This window comes from Carettochelys insculpta, chromosome 6, assembly GCF_033958435.1.
Source record: "Carettochelys insculpta isolate YL-2023 chromosome 6, ASM3395843v1, whole genome shotgun sequence".
In the NCBI taxonomy this organism is placed as follows: domain Eukaryota; kingdom Metazoa; phylum Chordata; order Testudines; family Carettochelyidae; genus Carettochelys; species Carettochelys insculpta.
Window position 1 is genome coordinate 67,251,303 of NC_134142.1, and position 22,588 is coordinate 67,273,890.

Here is a 22,588-nt window from a genome sequence, read left to right on the forward strand (position 1 = left end):
TTTGAGAATTAAGCCACTTGTTGAATATGTACCAAGCAAATCCTTTGTGAAAGCTAAGAAGTGCCAGACTTAAGAAGCTTTCTTATCTAATTGTGGGAATGCTGCCCACAGCCTATCGAACCTTAGACCAGCAGACCCAATCCTGACAAAACCACATGAGGAAGAATGTTCAACAACATCAGCTGATGTCACTAGATGTAGCTGCAGGCTGAGAGCCTACATGAATGATGTAACTGATGAAAATACTCAGTACAGAAGAAAGAGGCAGTACCTTTGGCTGATTGCTGGGAAGATTCTAGACTGAAGCTCTGCAGTGAAGCAGCGAGAGACACAGAATAGCTTTAGGGGTAACTTTATTTTCTTTACATAAATAAAGTTCCTGGTTCAGAGTTACAGTGACTTCCTGTAATCTTTTTTTTTTCTTTTACCATTGCCAGTTGATGGCAGTTGTATATCCCCATATGCAGTGTTCCACCTTGAATCAAGCATGATGGGTCTGGTAGGTTTCATAGGTCTGACCTGTGTTAAAGATGAGTGCAGTTGCAATTAGATGTTTTCTAAAAATTAGATCGGATGCAGACTCATGACCCCTGGTAAACTGCCTGCATATTCTTCATATTCTTCTGCTGTGCAGCATTTGGTAATGCTCTGCTCTACTGAAAAATGGAGGAGCTTTTTGACTGGGTGCCAGCCCCATCACCATCCTATGTTACTTTAGGATTTCTTCACCTTAGTAATTTGCTGCCCCCTTGGCTTGCTGACCAGATTCATTCAGACAAGCTCAAAGAGCCCCTCACAGATATTGCCTGGGACTATAGCCAACTAATAGGTCAGCAGAGAGGAATATGATCAGGGATTGGGTTTGTGAGGGTATCCTGGTGGTGATATGTAACTGGACTAGGAGGATGGATTTTAGTGCTTGACTGACTCTAGCAGTGGCCCTAACACCACTGCTGACACTAAGCCATGCGGACAGCTGACTCTAGACTTTTTATTGGTACAACGTTCATTTGATTACTCACAGTCTCTTTCTTTCCTTGTCAGAATTTGCCTATGGAGGGCATCCTTACCCTTTCAGTGGGATTTTCGAGATCACACCTGGCAGTGCGGTAGAGCTTGGCGAGACCTTTAAATTCAAGTAAGGGCCCTTCACCCTACATCCTTCATCTTGTAGTCATCAGTGAGCCTATCGAGGGTCAGCAGATCCTCTTACCATTTTGAGTCATCCTCCCATTCGCTGCTTCCCCCACAACCGTGTTTCTCCTGATTCTGAAGCAGTTCAACAGGCCTTTTGGTGTGGGTGAAAGTTGTGCGCATGGACCTGTGACAGTACATCTGAGAGAGTGCCCAGAGCATTTTCATTCTCTGTTTTCAAGTGCAGTTTGACACACCATTTTGAACGCAATTTTTAAAAATTGTTGTTGTTTGTGTTCCAGTTTTGCCCCTCAGCCAAATTCTGAGACGAGCACCTTGGTAGCTGCTGCAGAGCCAACAGAAGCACAAGAATATCACATGTTGCCTTTTATGCTTTTCACAAAACCAGGAACTATTGGAAGTTTTCTCTCTTGTCCATTCCCATTTTTGGCAGCTTGGGAATACGTTATGTTCTGGAGCAGAAAGGGGAGGATTTTTGATGTCCCATTTTCAAATATTCAGGCTGATTGGATTTGTGGACTGTGGCTCAAATAATGGAACTTGGACCTTGTCTTCCCTAGATCTCTGATTCACATGTGTCTCAGAAAAAATTAACCAACTGGAGGATTTTACCCCCTGAAATCCATGGTTTAGGTTGAATGAACCTTGTGGAGGCAGAGAATTTTCAGTCCAGTTTCTAGCATCAGATGTCTACATCACCAAAACCACCACCATAACTGGCACAATTCTTCACAATCTTATCTGATGGACTCAGGACTGAATGGGTAGAGAACTGGTCCCTGCAGTTCAGAGTTAAGGTGGTTTTGCAGGGTCGTGCATAGGGAAGATCTCAGCATTGTTGCCTGGTCTGCACCTGTTTTTATGGATAAATAGAGGCTGTTAGCCTGCAGTGTTGTCTGTCTGGAGCTCTTCATCAGCACTAGGCACATGTAAACCAATCCTACCATGTTTAAATCCTAAATGACTTGTCATTGATTTCTCTCTTCAGCCTGTGTCCATTCAGCCTTTTTTCACTGTCTTTCCATGTTTCCTGTTTTGTTTCTTAAACTAGAGAGTCCGTTGCTTTGGGCACCACAGACTTTACAGAAGAGGATGTGGATAAGATTATGGAAGAGCTGGGCAAGGAGTACAAGGGCAACGCGTACCATCTCATGCACAAGAACTGTAATCACTTCTCCACTGCTCTGGCAGAGGTTGGTACAGCTCTTTGCTACTTATCTTTGCTGCTTCATGACCCATGACAACTCTTGTGGGAACTGTGGCTAGCCATAAACAAATGTGTGATCTCTGCCTTTAACCCTCCTTCTGATGTTGCTACAGTCCTTTGCTGTTTTAAAAGGTGTGCAGTCAGGATGCTAATGAGGTCCAATGCACAGGTTAATCACAAGTAGCTGTTGGCTGTCTTGCTCACCTGCACCATACGTATCTGTAGTAACGCAGTGGGAGCTGCTCTCTGGCTCACTGTACTGGCCACTGAACAGGAACTAGAAAGCCATATCTGGGTAACATATAAATGTACATAATTTTTAAAAGCAATCTTAAATTGCCTGTGCAACCTTGTCAGCTCCCCTGTGCATATATCTTATGATAGCATGTGATTATGTAATTAAAGACTGTTTTTTCCCTCCAGATGACCCCAGTCTCATTCAGTGAATTGGTAGTGATTCAGTATTTCTTTTTATGCTCCACATTCCATGTGTGACCCCAGGTCTTATTTACCATGCACCATCTGAACCCTTCACTGAAGAGTGGCTTACTAATTTCCTCAGGGGTGTTTTGAGGGCTGCTTCTACACATGCCACATTCTGTTGGAGGTGGCATGGTAATGAGACAATTTGAAGCAGGCTAATGAGGTGCTAACATGCATACTCAGTGCCTCATTAGCATAATGGTGGCCACATGAATTTCAAAGTGCAGACTTCAAACTGCAGATTGACAGTTAGATGGGGGCAGCTTCGAAATAAGTGCTCCATTTCAACATCCCCTTACTCTAATCTAATTTTGTGGGAATGAGGGAATGTCGAAATAGGGTGCTTATTTCAAAGCTGCCCCCATCTAACTGTCACTCTGCAATTTGAAGTCTGTTCACGCAACTGCTATTATGCTATGAGGCACCGAATATGCATGGTAGCGCCTCATTAGCCTGCTTCGAATTGCCTCATTACCATGGCACCTCCAATGTGAGGTGGCATATGTAGAAGCAGCCTAAGACACTTAGCACTGTACTATGCGAGTGCTTCACACGCATTGGTGAATTTTATGTTCATAACACCTTTATTTCCATTTTACAAGGGGGTAGGCTGGGGCACAGAGAGACTATGGTTAAAAAAAGTGTCCCCTAGTTTTGAATGCCCAATTTGAGAAGCCCAGGAAATGTTTTTTCCTAGCAGTTAGCATTATAAAGCTCTTTGTACAGTCAAAACATAGCTTCATTGACTCCAGTTGTGGCTATGAGTGCTCAGCACGTCTGCAAGTTAGACCCAGGGTCTCAAGTCAAGCACCCCGCATGCAAGAAACACACAATTAATGCCCATCTGTGTAAAGTTTGATTTAACTTTCTTGCCCATTGACCTTTGTGGCAGTGACAAGGACAGGCTGCAGTTCTCCATCCAGGGCACTCATTAACTGCCTTTATTGTGAGACTGCCCTTTCTTTTCTTGCAACCCTCCGTCTGATTCACTACTCACCTCCAAACTTCTGCAACAAGTGAAGCAGGGGTTCTGTAGACAAAAGCCTCTTTCACTACTCACTCTTGACTGATCCCTACAGCAGATCTATCCTGTGCACTAAATGAGGCAAGGGTGCCATGGGAAGATGGTATGTACTCTTGTAATTTACAGCTGACAGTTTTAAGTGTTTCAGTTCTCTACACAGAACATAGAACATTCATTCAGTAAATAGCTTTTAAGAGACTGAGTTCAGGGATGTTTAAACTTCCTCTTTGTCCTCTCGTGAGTGCAGGGGGCTGGCATTGAGGACCTCTCCAGGTGCCCTCCAGTGCTAGTGTTCTATGATTCCTACATCATGTGAACTTTCTAGGAACTCGTGCATATGTACACACAGAGCTTGCTTTTATACTCTGAAATGCTAAGAAGTCAGGGACAAATTCCAGCTAATAAAATCAGACAACGATTGAAAAAGTGAAATACGTAAGGGTTTGAATTCTTTAGCGCTCAGTCTTTGGACTCACATGGAATAGCAGCTGGAGCTTCAATAAGGGAACTAAGTGATGATGTAGCTGGTACAGTGCTTGATCCTGGGAGATTGGGCACAAGTTTGTATAGACTGTTGATTGTTGGCTTTACTTCCTTTTCCCAAAAGAGGCCTGTTTTCTATACCAGGAATATCAGTCTTCCCTTGGCTGGATTGTTGAGCTAATGGACAGAGGCTCTTGGCTTTAACCTTCATGTTTATAGCTTTCAGTTCTCTTTCTCGCTTCACCTTACAGCATCTACCCCTGAGGGAGGTCTGATGTGAAGTACACCTTGACACCTGACAGCATGGCCCAATTGGATCAGAGTTAGGTAATTTGTAGGCCAGCATCAGTCTGAAAAAGCCCTGTTTCAGCCAGCAGTTTTTTTTTTTAAATATTGCTGTATGCTACAAGCACTGTGAGTTTGACTTCTCAAAAATATCCCAGATGATAGAGGCACAAAACCCTTTAGAGGTCAAGATAACCTTTTCCCTCCATTTCCTTTCCCATTTGAGGGAGAGAAGGCCTTTGCTGATACCTTAAACCAACTTACCAAAATTGAGGGAGTAAAATTCAGTAAAAATGGTTGCTTGCAAAAACTCCAGCCTCTTAGCAATATTAAAAATACATGTGGACATCCTGGGACAGATGGCTCTGTCTCTTCTGGTAAACATGATAATTTGGCAACTTTCCTGTTTTAAAGCTGGGTGACAGGTCATGCAGCTTATCTCCTTGGAAATTTCAATCTTCTAGGCAAAAGGTTACTTTAAAGCTTCTCAGAATAAATCGTATTTAAATGAAAAATAATTTATGTTTATATAAGGTCTGTATTTTCATGTATGTTATTTCTTTCTAATATTGCATGCACACAAAGGGGGTCAAATTAAAGTTGCACAGACAACTATAAATTTTTCATTCCCTAATTTGCGAGTGCTTGATTTTGTAACCTTAATATTCTTCTCAAGTATGTCTTATTGTAACTTTCTATTAAACAAACAAACTGAAAAAACAAATTCCATCAGGTGGAACCATACTGACTACCCACAGGGGTCATCAGCAGCATTTGGATCTTTGCATACACAACATAGGGCAGTAACTGATAGCCGTAATTGGTTGTTATCCTCTACATGGACCATAGTAACCAGTGAGTGGAGAGTGGCTGAGGCACATGGTTTTCAAGTGGGTTTCGCTGATATTGGCTGGGATCAGACAACATAGAGACTCGGGACCCCTTGTTTCAATTTCTGAAAGGGCATTTACTTAGTTGTTGCAGACCGTTCTACCCCGTGACCCCAGAGGTCTCTGTTATCCTCAGACTCCTATCCATCACACCCCACCTCTTGTTCTTCTGCTCTTATCTACCTCCAAATCTCCACTCACCCTCACCCGTGCTCCTACCACAAATTGCTTTCCTTCGCTTATTCAAGTCCTTATCGCCTGGCTTCTGTCCCCTCACTCTGAGACTCCAGAAAACAAAAACAGACTAACACAGCTATTGCTGTGAGGCTATTCTTCTGAGACTATGTATCTTCCAACTTACTCGCTCCCTTTGCTTCTATCCATCTTCACCCCCTCTGTTCTTATCCACCCCCACCCCCAGAGAGGCTTCTCATCATCTGAGGCAGAACACAGCCTCTGTTTAGTGATGCATAGCTACATTATGCAAAAGTGAAGGATGAGAAGTAAATAAGACTATAGAAAATTAATGTAAGTGTTTAGGCCAGCAAAATGCAATTACTCACCCAGCTTGGGATTTCATTAGGGATACCAGGGCGAACACACAGCCCCATGCAAAAAATCCCCAGGGAGCTCAAGTGGGTACATGTGGCCAGGACCTCTTGTGCTACCTCTCATCAAAGAGATGGCACTTTTGTGAGTACTGTGTACTTACACCATGCTTGGCATTGGCTTTCTTCTGACCTGGAGGGAAGAGTGCTACTTACCTAATAATCAAGACCACTTCCTACAGTACCCCTAGCATTCTTTGAAGGCGGTGTGTCCCACTGGACATATTCCAGGCATAGCTGCTGGTCTGCTGGGTGACCTTGGGCAAGTCTCATCACTGTTCTGTGCCTCGGTTTCCACAGCTATAAAATGGGAATAGTGCTACTGACCTCCCTTGATCAGCACTTTGTGATCTACTTATGAGAAGTGCTAGATAAGAGCTAGGTATTACTCCTGCTTCTATTGCTACTAATATTGCAACTTGTCAGGCCAATACTTACTGGGCTAGCTGATGAGATCACAGCTTCTGGTGCTCCTAATGCAGACAAAACTGGAGTAGCACTATCAAGCTGGAGAAGGAACTTTCCTCATCCCACAGGAGCAAGTTGAGACTGGCTACAAGCCATATGACAACATGAGAGTTAACATTAGTTTTCACATATGTCTGGCAGGTCTTGTGAGTCAGATGGACATCCATGTGCTAGATGGCAGTGTTTTGCCCTTCTTAATTTTAAAACATGGAGCTATACGTATCTCATAGAGCTGGAAGAGACCTTGAGAGGCCATTGAGTCCAATCCCCTCCGTTCACAGCAGGACCTATCGCCACCTGTAGCAGAGGTGTTTTGGTTTTTTTTACTTTTTAAATCTAACCTGCACCATACCGTTGAAATGCCCCCTCAAGGATGGAGCTCGCAACCCTGGGTTTACCAGGCCATTGCTCAAGACACTCAGCCATCCCTCTTCCCTGTTTCTTTATTTGGCCATGGCTCCATTTGGAAGTTTAGAGGCTGATCACATGACCTGAAGACAGACTTTGTGGCATGTTAGGTAGATAGGCCAAGTTGCCTAGAGAAAAGACACAAAGGAGTAAGTAGGAGCTCTGTTCTCTCCATGGAGGATGGGCTAGGTTCTGAGTCCCCTCTTGATGAAGCACCCACTCTTCTCACTGTTGGAGCCCAGCTGATTGAGCCCTTCAGACAGACACCCAGCTCAGTCTGAGGTGAGTGTGAACTACAACATTCAGATTTGGTTCCACTTTCTGAGCACTTGATAGTTAAGGTGGGGAAGGATTTCAGTCTCTCTGTAAGTACAGTGGGACAGATTTAATTTTAAAAAAGGCCTCAGCTTGGCTTGCCTTTTCATACAAATAACTGTGAATGCAAACAACCGTGAATGCAGTTGATGTCATTTAGATGTCTAACTGTTGGACTTGTACCCACATATTAGGCATCTAAATGATTCTAGGTGCAACCTAGAATGCTCCTAGCTGCCCCTAGAAATAACTTAATGGTTCAGCTGGGAAGGGAGTGAGAAATTAGTGAATACGGCAGCCTCCAGCAGAGATTTTTCCAGCATGAATGTGCAAACAAGCCGCTGTGTTATTGTTATTAACCTTGTTCCCTTTCAAATTCTTCTAGGGCAGAGGCAAGTCTTAAACTGTACAAAAGTGTGGTCTGTGATCCTTGTGACAGATCATGCATGACTGCTCCAAACTGTCCCTTTTGATGATACCTCCTCAAGTTGATGTCCCTATAATTAGGTACTGGATTGAGAACCACAAACTTGTTTTCACCTTAAAGGGCATTCATGTTGGAAGTGTATTGCTGTGCTGCAGTGACAGAAAGGCTTACTTCATTTATTGGTTCTTTGCTTGTTCCTCTTGAAAGGTGAATGATTTTCTTTCTGATCAGTAAGTGTAATTTATCTGAAGTGCCACAGAAAAGGTCACAACCTTCTGCATCTTGTAGCAGCCTCACAGCCAAGAGTTATTTATCTATCTTCCAGTTGACGTGAAGCACTTTTACTGCAGATTTGATTAAATAGTAGGGGCAAGCAGAAAAGGGTGAATCAGTCAATCCAGCCACATCAGATCTCCTGGTGGATAGGCAGAGAATCCCTGACAGCTGTTGGGCCAAACATTGTCCACATATGCTTGTGTGAATGGGCAGTAACTCTGCTTACATCAATTATAGCAGAATTCACCAGTGTGGTTGAGAGGCTCATTCCAAAAGAGCTCTCTGGGGTGATGAGGTAGAGATAAGCATCCCAAACTGCTTTCTAAATTAGCACATATTTATTTTAAACCTAGAGAGTCTTAAAAGAGACTGAAACTGATCCTGAAGTTAGCACATTTAATTCAAACTCCCATGTGATTATTCTTTCAATGTCTCTATATTTCTAAGACTGTCTGTTTAGATTTGATTGATAAGAGTCACTTGTGGGAAGCACAATCATCCCAGTGCCAGATTCCCTTCTTACCATGTTTTGGTTTTTTAACCTCCTTTTGCATGTGCTACTGGCTTTTTCCTCATGTATTCCTCCACTCACAAGACAGTATGTGTCCCATTTGTTGATTATCTAAATTGCCTGGATTAGTTGAATGAGCAAGCGGAGGACCTGACAACGTTCAGAAGGTTGGTTTGGATTAGAACCTTGAAGCTGAATTGATAATCCGAACATGCTGGAACAAATTCATATCTGATGCAGTTTTACAGACTACAGTGGTGTTGCACTTCCTTAATCTATCCTTTCCAAAAATTCCAGTGTGCACTGCTGAGAATTTCCAAATGTTCCATCTTTACTGCTTCCTCTGTTGGCTTTCTTTGGGACTCAGGGAACCTGCAAATCCAAGAGCTGCATTGCTCTATTTCAAAAATGGCCAAATGGAAAAGTAGTCTGGGGAGGCTGAAAGCATCCATTTCCTTCTGGGTTGTGTTAATTCTCCCCTCCCTGTCTGACGTTCTTCACCATGTGATCACACCTCTCTCGTGCTCATCTTGGACCAGGAAGTGGAACGTACGTGCAATTTCCTAAGTGGGGAGTTGGGAGTGATAGTGAGGAATTACTTGTCTGCTGAGGCCTGATGACTCTGAAGTTCTTCAGGATCATGGAGATGGAATCTGCAAAGACACTTAGGCAGGAGGGGCATTGCTGTGTATACATTCTAGGGATGACAAACAAGGTGCTTACTTTGGTGAGCAAAGTTCTGGGACTAAAAGAGTAGCAGTACTAGTTTGTTTTTTTTTTAAAGGTTGAGAGTGATAAAAGTCTTGTGGGCAAGGCATGCCTCCTTGGGGCAGAGATAAGGAAGGTGACTGAAGACACTTATGCCCTACTAGGCAGTTCTCACAAAGTCTTTACAACTATTCAAGACCGGCATTGCTCAGACATGCTTGGGGCCATAGCTAAGGTTCATACACACTGTGAAATCTCACTGTTAATTTGTAATGAGCCAATACCTAGGGTTCAGAGGTCTGATTATGAGCAAGATTCAGAAGTGTGGCTGCTTATCCATCAGCCTTTGGTGGGGAGGGGAGCTTTGATTGGTTTAGCTGTCTTACTCCATAATGAAACTTAATTGCTTCTGCTATTTAGCCAGAATCGAGGGTGGCTAGTACACTTATTGGCTCTGGCTAGGTCTGTGCTTGCCCACAGATCAAAGACAGGCTTACTGGCAGCTACCAATGCCAACAGGAATGGCAGGAGAGTGAGTATGAGGTCGGCAGTTAGAATGTGAGATTGTGAACTAGGATTCCTCTATTCCGTTGGCTCTGGCATGGAGTCACTGTTTATGGACTGGTTTGCTAAACTTCTGTGTCTTAGTATTCGCATAAGTAAAATGGAAATAATAATGCTTCCATCTCTCATGGGGGGGTGTGTGTGGCAGCCAACTAAGCCTATCTATTTTTACATATATATGCTGGATATCTATCTATCTATCTATCTATCTATCTATATATAATAATAGATAGCCTTAGTTGGCTGCCAGAAGAAAAAGAGAGCCGTTCCTCAATCCCTGAACTACTTTAGTTAAATCTGCAGTAAAATACTTCAATACCCTTAATAGGACTGAAGCATCATGATGCAATTCCAAGGTTCTCAGAACATTTACCACTGAGTTCTATTGCTAGAAATCATTTGTGAGTTCTAGTTCAAAAGCTTTAGCATTACGTTCCCAGGCAGTTAGTTCTGAAGCTCACAAAGGAGATGGGTTCTCTGAACTTTGGTAAACATCCAAACCCAGCCTCCTTGGGGGTTGTCATCCTTAGCAACGCTTCCTTTGCATTTGCTAAGATCATGGCAGATGGACTCTGTGGGGTCATACTAGGTCTTGCAACTACTGTAAGTGTTTGCATAAAGGAGCTAAAATATCAGTCTAGTGGACAGAGATTCGAAAGTGTGGCTGGTGGCTAGCACCATGTTAAGATTATCAAGATTATGGGACAGATGGAGCCAGCTTGAGCAGACACACCTGATGACACTGTGCAAATGGAATCTTATGGGGAGGTATCTGTGTGCAGAGTTGTTTTAGCATTGTTGCTACCAGGGTATGAGAGAGACAAGGTAAAAGAGGCAATATCATTTATTGGACCAACCTCTGTGGGTGAGGGAGACAAGCTTTCGAACTAAACCGAGTGTTTCCTCAGATATGGGAAAGATAGTACATCACAGCTAGGTACAAGATGGAACAGATAGTTTAGCATAGGCAGATACCACATATTCTCAGGGATCATACAAACTGAAGTGGCCTTTTGACACGTGGTTATAGTACAAAAGGGGTGGTTGGTAGGTTACAGATTGTTATACTAAGCTATAAATTCAGTGCCTTTATTAAGACTATGATATACAGTGTCTAGCAAAGTTATGAATTAAAGCTCCCAGGCTAGTGTTGCACGTTCCCTCTGTGTAGCTCAAAAGCTTGTCTGTCTCACCAACAGAAGTTGGTTCAGTGAAAGCTATTACCCCCGCACCTGTGTTGTCTCCGGGAAGTACCTGGTGATTCCTGATGCAACAAGATTTGCAGGTTGAGCCACATCCAGAGAGGATACAAGATTGTGTCCTCCCACCCCCGTCATTCTGTGTAATAGTTGTCTGTATGGATATATGATGGTATGTGTGGGGCAGAGAGGAATAGGGAGTGGAGTCTGTTACTGGTTGATAGCGCCGTGCTGGATATGGTTTGTGCCCTATGCAATTGAAGCCAGGGTGGGTGGGAGTTAAGGAGTCTTGAGATGCCTCTTACATGGACATATAGAGTATTTTTGTTTTGTTTTGTTTTGTTTTGCTTTTTTGCTTTTTTGCTTTTGGGATAGATGAATTTTTGTTCTATAGGCAGGTGGCATGCGTTATCACTGGGTAGAGCTGTGCTAAGGAGCTGATAGTTGGAGCATACTAACTGGTCTCTTGATATCGTTCTTCCCTTTCTGAACCCAGACAGACTTACTGATATGTGCAACACACTTCTCCCAGTGTCCTGATTTCCCTTAAAAAACAGTTTGTCTGCAAGTTTGCTCAGAAAGGCAGGTCTGCTGCAGGTCTGCTGGCTAAAAAGATGCCTTATCGTTGGACCATCAGTAAATAATTCAACTTTCAAGATCATCACTTAGCTAAGTGCGAATTCTTAACTTTGTTATTAGTTATAAGCAGAGAGCCTGTATTAGCCTGGACGTCACTGGGCAGACTAGAGCTGGAATAGGAGTGCGGGTTACGTCTGAATGCGCCAGTATTAATTTTGAAGATTCAGCTGCCTATTTGGAAACTGAACTTGAGCATATCCCAAATGGTCAAATAGTATCCAAGGTTTCATCAGCTGGTTATTACTGCTGGTTCGCTCTGCAAAGATGAAGCCCATAGTATGAGTCTCTGGGAATGGCATTTTGTTCAGCAAACAGTTGACATATTCTTGTTAATGGTGGCAGCAGGAGAGACGGGTAGAATAAGGACTGGGCAGCTGGAAGAAATAACAGGGAAATGAAGAACATCAGTAAGTGTTTGCTTAGTGCATGATCCAATATTCACTGTTGTGGATGGAAAAACTCCATCTGACCTATGGGGCTTTGATGTGGTTAGCTGAAGAGGCCAAGGACTGTGTATTTGTTCTTCATGTAAGTACCATGCTGATTTACAACACTTCATGGAAGCTCATTAATAATGACATTCTGTATCCATAAATTCCTCCTGCAGCATAAATTGGAAGTGATTTTTCTTTATTTCCTGCCATACGGTTATGTAGTTTTGCTGTTAAATACAGCAGCTGTTTTATTTCTGGTTTGGCTACAATAAAGAGATGACATGAGCAGATTTCTAGGAATGGCTTCTCAGGCACTTTGTTTTTGATGCATTTTAGGATTTCTTGGGATGAAAGAGGTTATATAAAATCTGAGATTATTCTTTCATTACTAACCTTTGTATTCTGGGCTGCACTGAGTGATTCTGTGAGCCCAGTGAAAATCATTAACAGATAAATTGTTCCGAAAAGAGCAAAAAGTTGATTAAGGGTATGGAACAGCTGACATACCACAGGAGATTAAAAAGATTAGAGCTGTCTACTTACTTGTAGATATGAAAACCAAAAGAGACTATGATGGCCTTTTGTGGCTTCCCCTTTACTCAGATCCATACCCACCTTTCAGTTCTCAAATTAATCCCTATCTTTTCTAATTTAACTAATAATTTCCCAGGTGGGAATATATCACGTGCCTTAGTTTAGCTCTCCTTTACTTCCTTTGTCTAGAAAATTTGTCTTAAAGAAACAGAGCATGTTGGTCTGGCACTATTTATTTACCTTTTCCAAATTATATTGTGTTTTATACTAATTACCTTTTACCTCTATGGCCTTAATTGTTAACCTGTTCAAAATTTGTTCCAAGTCCTTGCTTGTAATGGAGATCAAACTAATGGGACTGTAGTTTCCTGTACACTATTTTTTTTTCCTTTCTTAAATATAGGTACTGTATTTGCAATTTCCCAGACATAGAGCATACCCCTCCCACATGTAAATATTCATTAAAATATTTTGCTCTTGAGGTGGCAATTTTATGTTCCAGTTTCTTTAATATTCTTGGATGGAGATTATCTGGGCTCCTGATCTGGACCTATTAAACTTTGAGTTTGGCTTCCAACTCAGATGAGATGGTTTCTGCTTCCGTATATTTGTTCTCATTAGTCACCCTGCTATTACCCCTAAGCTTCTCTCTACCCTTATTAAAAACTGAGGCAAAATACTCATTTATGTGTAGGCCATGTCTACATTATGTTTAATCTCCACTCTCTCCTCATTGCTTCTTTCTCTGTTTTCTTTTTATTTATATAGCCAAAGAACCTTTTACTATTAGTTTTAATTTCCTTTGTAAGGTCCAACCTGGTTGGCTTTTAGCAGCTGTCACTTTCTCCCTTACACTTTCTGACCCTGCAATAGGTAGTTTTCCTTGCTGGTGCATTCCTTTTGGGTTTTATGCTTTCTCTGAGGCCTGGTCTACACTAGGGATCAAAGTCGATCCCAGATATGCAATTCTAGCCACGCCATTTCCATAGCTAGAATCGACGTATCAGGAGTGACTTTCTTTCCTGGTGTGGATTGGGCCTCTTTGGGCACGCACCAATGTCCCTTTCTCCACATGGCAGTGTGGAGTACCAGAATCAACGGCTGAGCCCAGAGAGATTGATTTTGCTGTGTCTTCACACGCATGCAGCAAAACTGATCCCTGGAAGATTGATTGCGGTGTGCCAACCCCAAGGTAAGTATGGACATATCCTGAATAACGTATAGGAGATGCTTGTTCATTCTTTTTCCTCCTTGCTTGGGATTCAGGCTTCAGATAATTTGTTCAACTTTGACTTATAATAATTCCTCTTTCACATCCAGATTCTTGAGTTCTTTCAGTCCAGTCCACTTCTCTAACAACTTCCCTTATTTTTTAAAAATTTGCCCCTTTGAAACCAAGGATCCTATCTGCAGACCTCTTACAAAAGAGATGATTAAAGGTGGAGGGATATAATAGAGGTAAATAAAATCATGAATGATGTGGAAAAAGTGAATAGAGAAGCTTTATTTGCCCTTTTCCCTAATACAAAAATCAAGAGTCATCCTATGATACTAACAGGCAGTGAGTTTAATACATACAAAAGGGAAGTACTTTTTCACACAATGCACAGTTATTGTGGAACTTGTTGCTGGGGAATGTTGTGATTGCCAAAAATATAACTGGGCTCAAAAAAGAGCTTGATAAGTTCATGGAGAACTATTAGCCAAGATAACTCTGTGTTTGGGGTAACCCTAAACCTCTGCTATAAGTTGAGAAGGGAAGACTGGCAGGTTCTCTCAAAAACTGCCCTATTCTAAACACTTCGCTTGAAACTCTGATTTTAAGCTGCTGTCAGAGACAGGATACTGGGTTAGACGGACATTAGGCTATCTATTATGGCAGTTCTTACACTCTTATGTGAAAGTATGATTTTTCACTACATCTCAAATTACGTTTTCATGCTTGAATGTGTGTTACCTTTTCAGGAATGTTTAAAATAAATCTCGTATTAGACTACTAGGAAATGTAGACTTCAGGCTGCACTTCTCCACAAGGTTCGCAGGCTACCTTAACTCTGCCCTAGAGATGCCAGGCTACTAATGTCCCTCCTTCGCAGGGTTGTCAAGGGACTAAAACATAATTGTGCTTAAAATTAATCATGGTTAAACATCATGTTAAGACAATAATAGAAAACAATTTATTTAAATATTTGTGATATTTTCTACATTTTCAAATAGCTTGATTTTAGTTACAACTCAGAATATCAGGTGCACAGAGTTCACTTTATATTTTTATTACAAATATTTGCATTGTAAGAACAAAGGTTGTTTTTTTCAATTCTCCTACTACAAGTACTGTAGTGCTATCTCTTTATCATGAAACTTAAACTTACAAATGAAGAATTATGTATAAAAACTGCATTCAAATATAAAACATTGTACATCTTTAGAGACTAGAAAATTTACTCAGTCCTACTTCTTGTGTAGCAAATTGCTCAGACAAATTTGTTTACATTTTCATAAGATAATGCTGCTGACTTCTTGTTTATAATGTCATCTGAAAGTGAGAACATGCACATGTACAGCATGTTAGAGCCAGCATCACAAGATATTTAGGTCACAGATACATTCAAGTTTCATATATCCCTTCATGTTTTAACCACCGTTCCAGAGGACATGCATCCATGTTGATGATGAGTTCTGCTAGATAATGACCAAAAGCAGTGTGAACTGACATATGTTCATTTCATCATCTGAGTCAGATGTCACCAGGAGATGGCTGATTTTCCTTTTTGGTGGTTTGGGTTCTGGAGTTTCCACATTGGATTATTGCTTTTTTAAGACTTCTGAAACTAAGCCTGACACTTCATCTCATTCAGACTTGGAAGGCACTTCAGATCCTTAAACCTGGGGTTGCGTGCTGTAGCTGTCTTCAGAAATTTCCCACTGGTGCCTTCTCATTTTGCCAAATCTGCCATTAAAGTGTTCTTAAATGAACATGTTGGATCATCGTTTGAGGCTGCTGTAACATGAAATAAGTGGCAGAATGCAGATAAAATAGCAAGAAACATACAGTTCTCCCCCAAGGGAGAATTTAATTAGTCATGAATTTAATTAGTACATCATCAGCATGGAAGCATGTGCTCTGGAATGGTAGCCAAAGCATGTAAATACTATAAATAATATAAACGTATCTGGCATGTAAATACTTCACAGACAATAGAAGAGTTACAAAAGCTGTTGTAAAATATTTGGAATAATACTATCGTAATACAAGGTAAAGGGCCTGATCCAAAGCCTTGTGACGTCAATGTGAGTCTTTCCATGGGTTTTACAGTGTCTGCTGTAAACATGGTAAGTAAGCAGGCAGCATTATCTCCTCTAAATGCAAATATACTTATTTCTCTTAGCAATTGGCTTAACAAGAAGTAGAACTCAGTGGACTTGTAGGCTCTAAAGTTTTACCTTGTTTTGTTTTTGAATGCGGTTATATAACAAAAAAAAATAGCTACATTTGTGAGTGGCATTTTTGTTATAAAGGAATTGCATTATAGTACTTGTATGATGTGAATTCAAAAACACTATTTCTTTTGTTTATCATTTTATAGAGCAAATATTTGTAATAAACTAAGATAAAGTGATCATTATGTACTTGTTATTCTATGTAGTAAGTGAAAGCAATATATTTGAAAATGTACAACAATGTAAAAATATTTAATAAATTTCCTTTGGCATGTTATTGTTTAACAGTGCAATTAAAACAGCAATTAAGCATAATGTTCAATTTTAATTAATTTTTGAGTTAATCAGATGAGTTATCTGCAGTTCCTTGACAGCCCAACTCCTTTGCACGCAGAGCATTAAGAGTAGGCACCAGAGAGCATTGGTTCTAAAATTTAATCTATGAATGTCCAAATGCTAATCACTTTGGGTTGTCAACACATTAACTCTTGCTCAAATCTTATTACACGTCATTTGCACAGTAATATCATTGAGGCACATGACATACGTAAAAAGAAACCGGCTAGCTTGTGTCTCCTGGAATCAGTGGAACTAGTTGCCGCACTGAATCACAGAGCCTGGGTTTGAGAGGTTAATGGGAGCCATCTACAATGTACGGAATGTCTTGAGCTCCTTGCAGGATTCTGTTCTTAGAGTCAGAGTGAAAACCCATGGAAAGACTCACATTGACGTCACAAGGCTTTGGATCAGGCCCTTTACCTTGTATTACTCTAGTATTATTCCAAATATTTTAGGACAGCTTTTGTAACTCTTCTGTTGCCTGTGAAGTTGTATTTCTGGTATATGTGGGTCAGTTTATGCAGCTGTCGGTTTCAGCACTAGTAAAGGATGCAGCTGCCAGCAATACCATGTGTTTTTTCATATGATGGATGCTTATATATCTCTGCTATTCACCTTCATTTAAATGGATTCAACTCTCAGATACACTGGAGGGTGGGGATGGGAAACATGCCTGACTTCAGGTGCTCAGATGCTCTCTCTGTCCCCCCCCCCCCCCCTTCACTTGTAGATTGGGGAGCTGAAGTGCAGGTGTGGACTTGACAGCTCCCTGGAAATCGATTGCAGACTGTCAGTTCCCATCTCTCCTTCGCGTTCGGCTTCTGCTCTGTCTGTCTGAATTGTGTTTCCACTTGGCTCTCCAGACAGCAGCAGGGGCATTTGCAGACTTCTTGTAAAGGGAACACCAACTTCTTGACTGTAAAATGCCACCTAGTGATGGCAGTGAGCACACACAGCCCCTAGAGAAGTTTCCTGCCTGAAATGTGTGCAATATGTGGAGTGTGCAGGCTTTGATGTGAGCTGTTAAGCAAGAAGAGACAAGGGGAAGAGGAAGCAATATTAAGCACATACACAGGGATAAGCAGTGCCTGTGAATCCCAGCTAGCCCACAATGTTAAATCTCTAGCTGTAAGAGCATGGCAAGGAAAGCCCCACAGGCATCAAAATGTGCAGAAAGAGGGGGATACTCTGGGGCCAACAGCAGTGACTGGATACAGTTCACAGGGGTTTTGTAGGAACAGGAAAAACTGCTCCTTGGATGTGAATTTGAGGCTTTTTCTCAAGTAGCTGTACCTCTCAAATGGCCATAGGTCAGTTAAAGTGTACAATTTTTTACTTGGATCTACCCCAGTGTAGACAAGGTTGACAGAAGAATTCTTCCATGGCTCTAATGACCATGATGATGATTGGAAAAAGGCAAAGGTAGTGCCCATTTTTTAAAAAAAGAAAGGACAATCCAGGGAACAATAGACCAGTCAGCCGTTTACCTCAGTCCCTGGAAGAATCAGGGAGGGGATCCTCAAGGAGTCCATTTTGAAGTCGTTGGAAGAGGGGAAGAGATCAAGAGTAGTCAAAATGGATTACCCAAGGGCAAGTCATGCCTAGCCAATCTGACTAGCTTCTGTGATGAGGTAACTGGCCCTGTGGACATGCGGAAGTCAATGGATATGATGTACCTTGACTTTAGCAAACCTTTTGATACAGTTTCCCACAACATTCTTGCCCATAAGTTAAGGAAGTATGGATTGGATAAATGGACTGTAAGATGGATAGAAAGCTGGCTAGATGGTCACATCCAATGGGTAGTGATCAATAGCTCAATGCCTGGCTTGTGGTCAGTTTCAAGTAGAATGCCCCAGTGATCGGTTCTAGAGCCAGTATTGTTCAACATCTTTATTAATGACCTGAATGAGAGGATAGATTGCAGGGCAGGGATAGAGTCCAGAGTCACCTAGATAAATTGGAGAATTGGACCAGAAGAACTCTGATGTGGTTCAACAAGGACAAGTGCACACTTCTGCACTTGGGACAGAAGAATTCCAAGCATTGTTACAGGCTGGGTGGTGATTGTTTAAGTAGCAATGCAACAGAAAAGGACCTGGGGATTATGATGGATGAGAGGCTGCATATGAATCAGCAGTAAGCCCTGGTAGCCAAGAAGGCTAACAGCATATTGGTGTGCATTAGGAGAAGCATTTCCAGCAGATCTAGAGAAGTTATCGCCCTCTATTTGGCACTGGTGAGGCCTCTTCTGGAGTACTGCTTCCAGTTCTGGGCCCTCCAGTATAGAAAGGATGTGGATGCATTGGAGGGGGACCAGCAGAGGGCAACAAAAATTATTAGGGAGCTGGAACGCACGACCTATGAGAAGCAGCTGAGGGACTTGGGCTTATTTAATGTGCAGAAGAGAAGAGTGAGGGGTGATTTGGTAGCAGCCTTGAACTTCCTGAAGTGGGGTTCTAAAGAGGATGGGGAAAGGCTGTTCTCAGTAGTGACAGATGGCAGAACAAGGAGCAATGTTTTGAAGTTACAGGGGGAGAGGTGCAGGTTGGATATTAGGAAGAACTCTTTAGGAAAACTATTTAGGAAACACTTTCACCAGGAGGTTGGTGAAGCACTGGAATGCTTTACCTAGAGAGGTGGTGGAATCTCCATCCCTAGAGGTTTTTAAGTCCCAACTTGACAAAGTCCTGGCTGGGATGATTTAGTTAGGATTGATCCTGCTTCAGGCAGAGGGCTGGACTCAATGACCTCCTAAGGTCCCTTTCAGCCCTAGGATTCTACGATTCTACGGCCATCATTTGGGGAGGTGGATTACTCTATGGCAATGGAAAAAAAAAACCTGGATAACTGGGTGTACAGCGCCAGCAGCTAACTCAGCACTCATTCCAGTCTCCACTAGCGTATATTAATTGGGACCTTACTGGAAGTGGCTGAGCGTGCCACTTAGCTGAGGAGAGCGACAACCCCAGCAGCACCTGCGATAATATCAGCTGACAGGAAGGCAGGGCTGGGGCAGAGGAAATCTGAAGGAAGGCAGAGATAGGAAATACTGGCTGCTGCTAGTCCTCATCCCTGCCTTAGAAGTGGGGAAGCTGACTCTGGTCTGTAAGTGTCCATACATACAACACTGCAGGTTGTGACCTACTGGAAAAAAAATAGTAAAATATGGTGATGGTGAAGGAGACTTAGGGTGATGTTGCTTTGTGATTAAAGCCAGAAAGGACTCTCAGTGGGCACCCTGCTGTCTCTGTAGGAAGCACCTACACTACAGACCTGCTTAGCTGTACCACTATAGCGCCCCTAGTGTAGATGTGGTTTTAGGCTTCATCGTTGCCTTCAACTACCATAATTGGCAAGGGGTGGTCTGATGCTCGCATATCCTTCCGTAGGTTTTACAGCTCCCCCCTGGTTTGATTGATTTGCCCTGTGAAAAAGCTGATAAAAGCAAATGCCTGCAGCATCATTTCCACGCGGGGAACAGCAGGAGCAATTGTTACAGCTTTCTGAGCTGCTTAGTAAAAAGAATCTAACAAAACAGCTCTCCAACCACTTCCTCCTCCAGCTGGTCATTTTCTAGCACTAATTCTCCAGAGGCTCCACTACTGAGTGCAGTTCATTGTTCTAATGGATTTTTTGTCATTCCCTTATCTTATCTGTTCCCTTTGCAAGAAGGTGGTGTGTTACCAGAGCTACTGGGCATGGAAGAGGGACTGGAGGGGAATATAACCAAAAATCCTGGCAATGTTTTGAAGTACTGGTGCAGGTTCAAGGAGATGGATGGGTAAAATATTTGTTTTTCAAAGAGTGTTGGGCTAAATTTATGTAATTTAAGAATGCATTTTCTTAAAAGCCTGGTTGGAGCTATAAAGATGTGCTCACAACATCTTATTCATTGGTCTTTAAGTTGTGATTGTACGGCTCAGTATGGGCTTCTGTTCCTTCCTGTGAACTGCTTTTAAATCCACATAGTAGGGATATGGTCCCTGAGACAGTCTGGCACTGATGTTTAGAGATTTTGAAGTGGTGGTAATGTGAGTTATGTCTCAAATTAAAATGTAGAAAATTACTGATTTCTGCATCATGTTATCTGAGATTAACTAAAGAGACTCTGCTGTTGCTGAGAGTTGAAATACTGGCCCCCAAGTTGTAATTTGTAAGCTAGTGGGGGAGGTGGGTATTTAGAAGTAATTTTGGCAGCAAAAGACCTAATCAAGGGATATGGTTCTATTCTCTCCTCTGATGCTTGCTACCACTGCTCTGGGTTTCAGTGAAAGTATGTTTGAACTCATGACCTAAGGGAGAAAGGTTCTTTGTCACAATAACAGCTCCCAGAGCTACTCCAAGCCATTGTCTCAGATTTTGTGTGGTTATTAGCTGTACACAGGGCATGAGAGCATATACAAAACAATGCCATACATGTGGTATATGTAGGATCTCGAAAGTGCTGGGCACTTGTTCTCAGTGGTTTCTTTTTCTCTTTTCACAAGTTTATTGTAAGGGTGAATTCAGGGATTAATAGCTGAAGTAAGACGGAGGGCTTTGAGATGCTGCAGCATAAATCTGCGTCATAGATTAATCAACCTGTTTGCATTAACATTGCAAAAAGCGGGGAGCAAATAGAATAATTTCTCACAATCATCCATTCACCTGGTGAGGGCCAAGTGCCGGCTTAATAAAGCTCAGGCCAATGTCTGTCCAAATCTACTGTCACGCCAAAGTGAAAATGGCACCAGCTCTGTTCTGAGCGTTACCCACAGGACTGGTTTTCTGATCTGTGAGTTCCAAATAAAAACAAAGTCTCAAAAAGCCAGAGGAGAGATGGGATGAGAATAATTTTCCCCACCTTTTCCATACCTGCCCATCAAGGGACAGGTTGGACTAGCCAGTCATTTGGGAGTTTGCCTAAGGCACCCCAAGAAGAAGCTTACTTTGAGTTTAAACCTGGCTGTGATATCAAAAGATAGCCCTGTAATTAAGCAGGAATATCTGAGCACTGAGGAATCTAGACTGATTGGGAAGGAGGTGGCAATGGCTTATTTAACAGCCTCCTGATACACATGCTTTGGTGCTGGTAACCATGTTCCTTTTCCTGTTTGCTCCACAGATCCTGTGTGGGAAGGAGATCCCCCGATGGGTGAACCGCCTAGCCTACTTCAGCTCGTGCATCCCTTTCCTCCAAAGTTGCCTCCCCAGGGAGTGGCTGACCCCTGCAGCCTTGCAGAGTCACATCAACCTCGGTCTCCACAAAGAAGAGCAGGGAGACTCGACTGACGAGGAATCCCCATCCACTTCTGCAGCTGCCTCAGCCTCGGGCACCTCACGAACCTGTAAACACACCCGGGTCTAAGCTGTGCCCAACATGTTCTCAAATGCTCTCGCCCATCTCTCGCTCTCTGGGTTTCTCCTGTTCCTTTCTCATTTCCCTTTTAACAGCACCTGTCTTTTTTATTTTTTTCTTTGCCCAAGAACATAGGGAGAGACCCCCCCTTTACTGAGATGAGCTCTCCATATGTTCTCAAAGGACTGCCATTACTGTTGCTTGCAAAAATGACTTTGAACTCTAGCACTGTGCTGGCAAGTGTGGTAGCTACCCTGGATTATCCTCTCAAAGCCCTTTGTACTCCTTGGTCCATGGAGAGCGGCTGATTTTCTGGGCACAAGAACATGGGACTGGAGGGGAACCATACTGTGAAGTTCCTTGGCTGGAACTACTTTTATTCTTTTATCTCTCCCTCTCTCTCCTGCCCATAACTCTCCAGTTCTGCCATGGTTGTCCCTCACCCACAGTGTATCTCCTGGACATACCAAATGAAGGAAGCGGAGCCTCAGCTTGACTTTCTCATCTCTAAGACCAGCAACAAGCTCCTGCAGACCCTCTTTTTTGTAATTACCAGGTTTGTAAAGGACAAGTGAAAGGTGCTGCTCTTATACAACCACCAGTTTTCTGTGTTAGAATTTAAGAGATCAGAGGACTGCCCTCCTCACAACAACAATACCAAAATTACCTAGAAAACAAATGTGTAATGGTGGTTTTTATTGGTTCCAATGGGGGTAGGGTGCTCTACAGGGGCAGCTATGAAGTAGAGGCACGAGTGGCCTATGGGGAGTTACGTCTCTGCCTAAGACAGCTTTTGGTTCCCCCTACCCAAGCCACCAATTTCACATCCTTGGTTTCCTGTTTTCCCTC

The 22,588-nt window shown here is 42.5% G+C and overlaps 1 protein-coding gene across 2 annotated transcripts in view; it reads left to right on the plus strand.

The window, feature by feature from the left end:
• The window catches only part of LOC142014505 (deubiquitinase DESI2-like), a 123,126-nt gene extending 100,972 nt beyond the window's left edge, over nt 1–22,154 (plus strand). For both annotated transcript variants that reach the window (XM_074997159.1, XM_074997160.1), the window contains 3 exons: nt 1,045–1,138; nt 2,207–2,348; nt 21,506–22,154. In XM_074997159.1, coding sequence (XP_074853260.1) covers nt 1,045–1,138; nt 2,207–2,348; nt 21,506–21,748 — 479 coding nt within the window. In that variant the 3' untranslated portion in view covers nt 21,749–22,154. The remainder of the gene's footprint in view (nt 1–1,044; nt 1,139–2,206; nt 2,349–21,505) is intronic.
• The last annotated feature ends 434 nt before the right edge of the window (nt 22,155–22,588 follow it).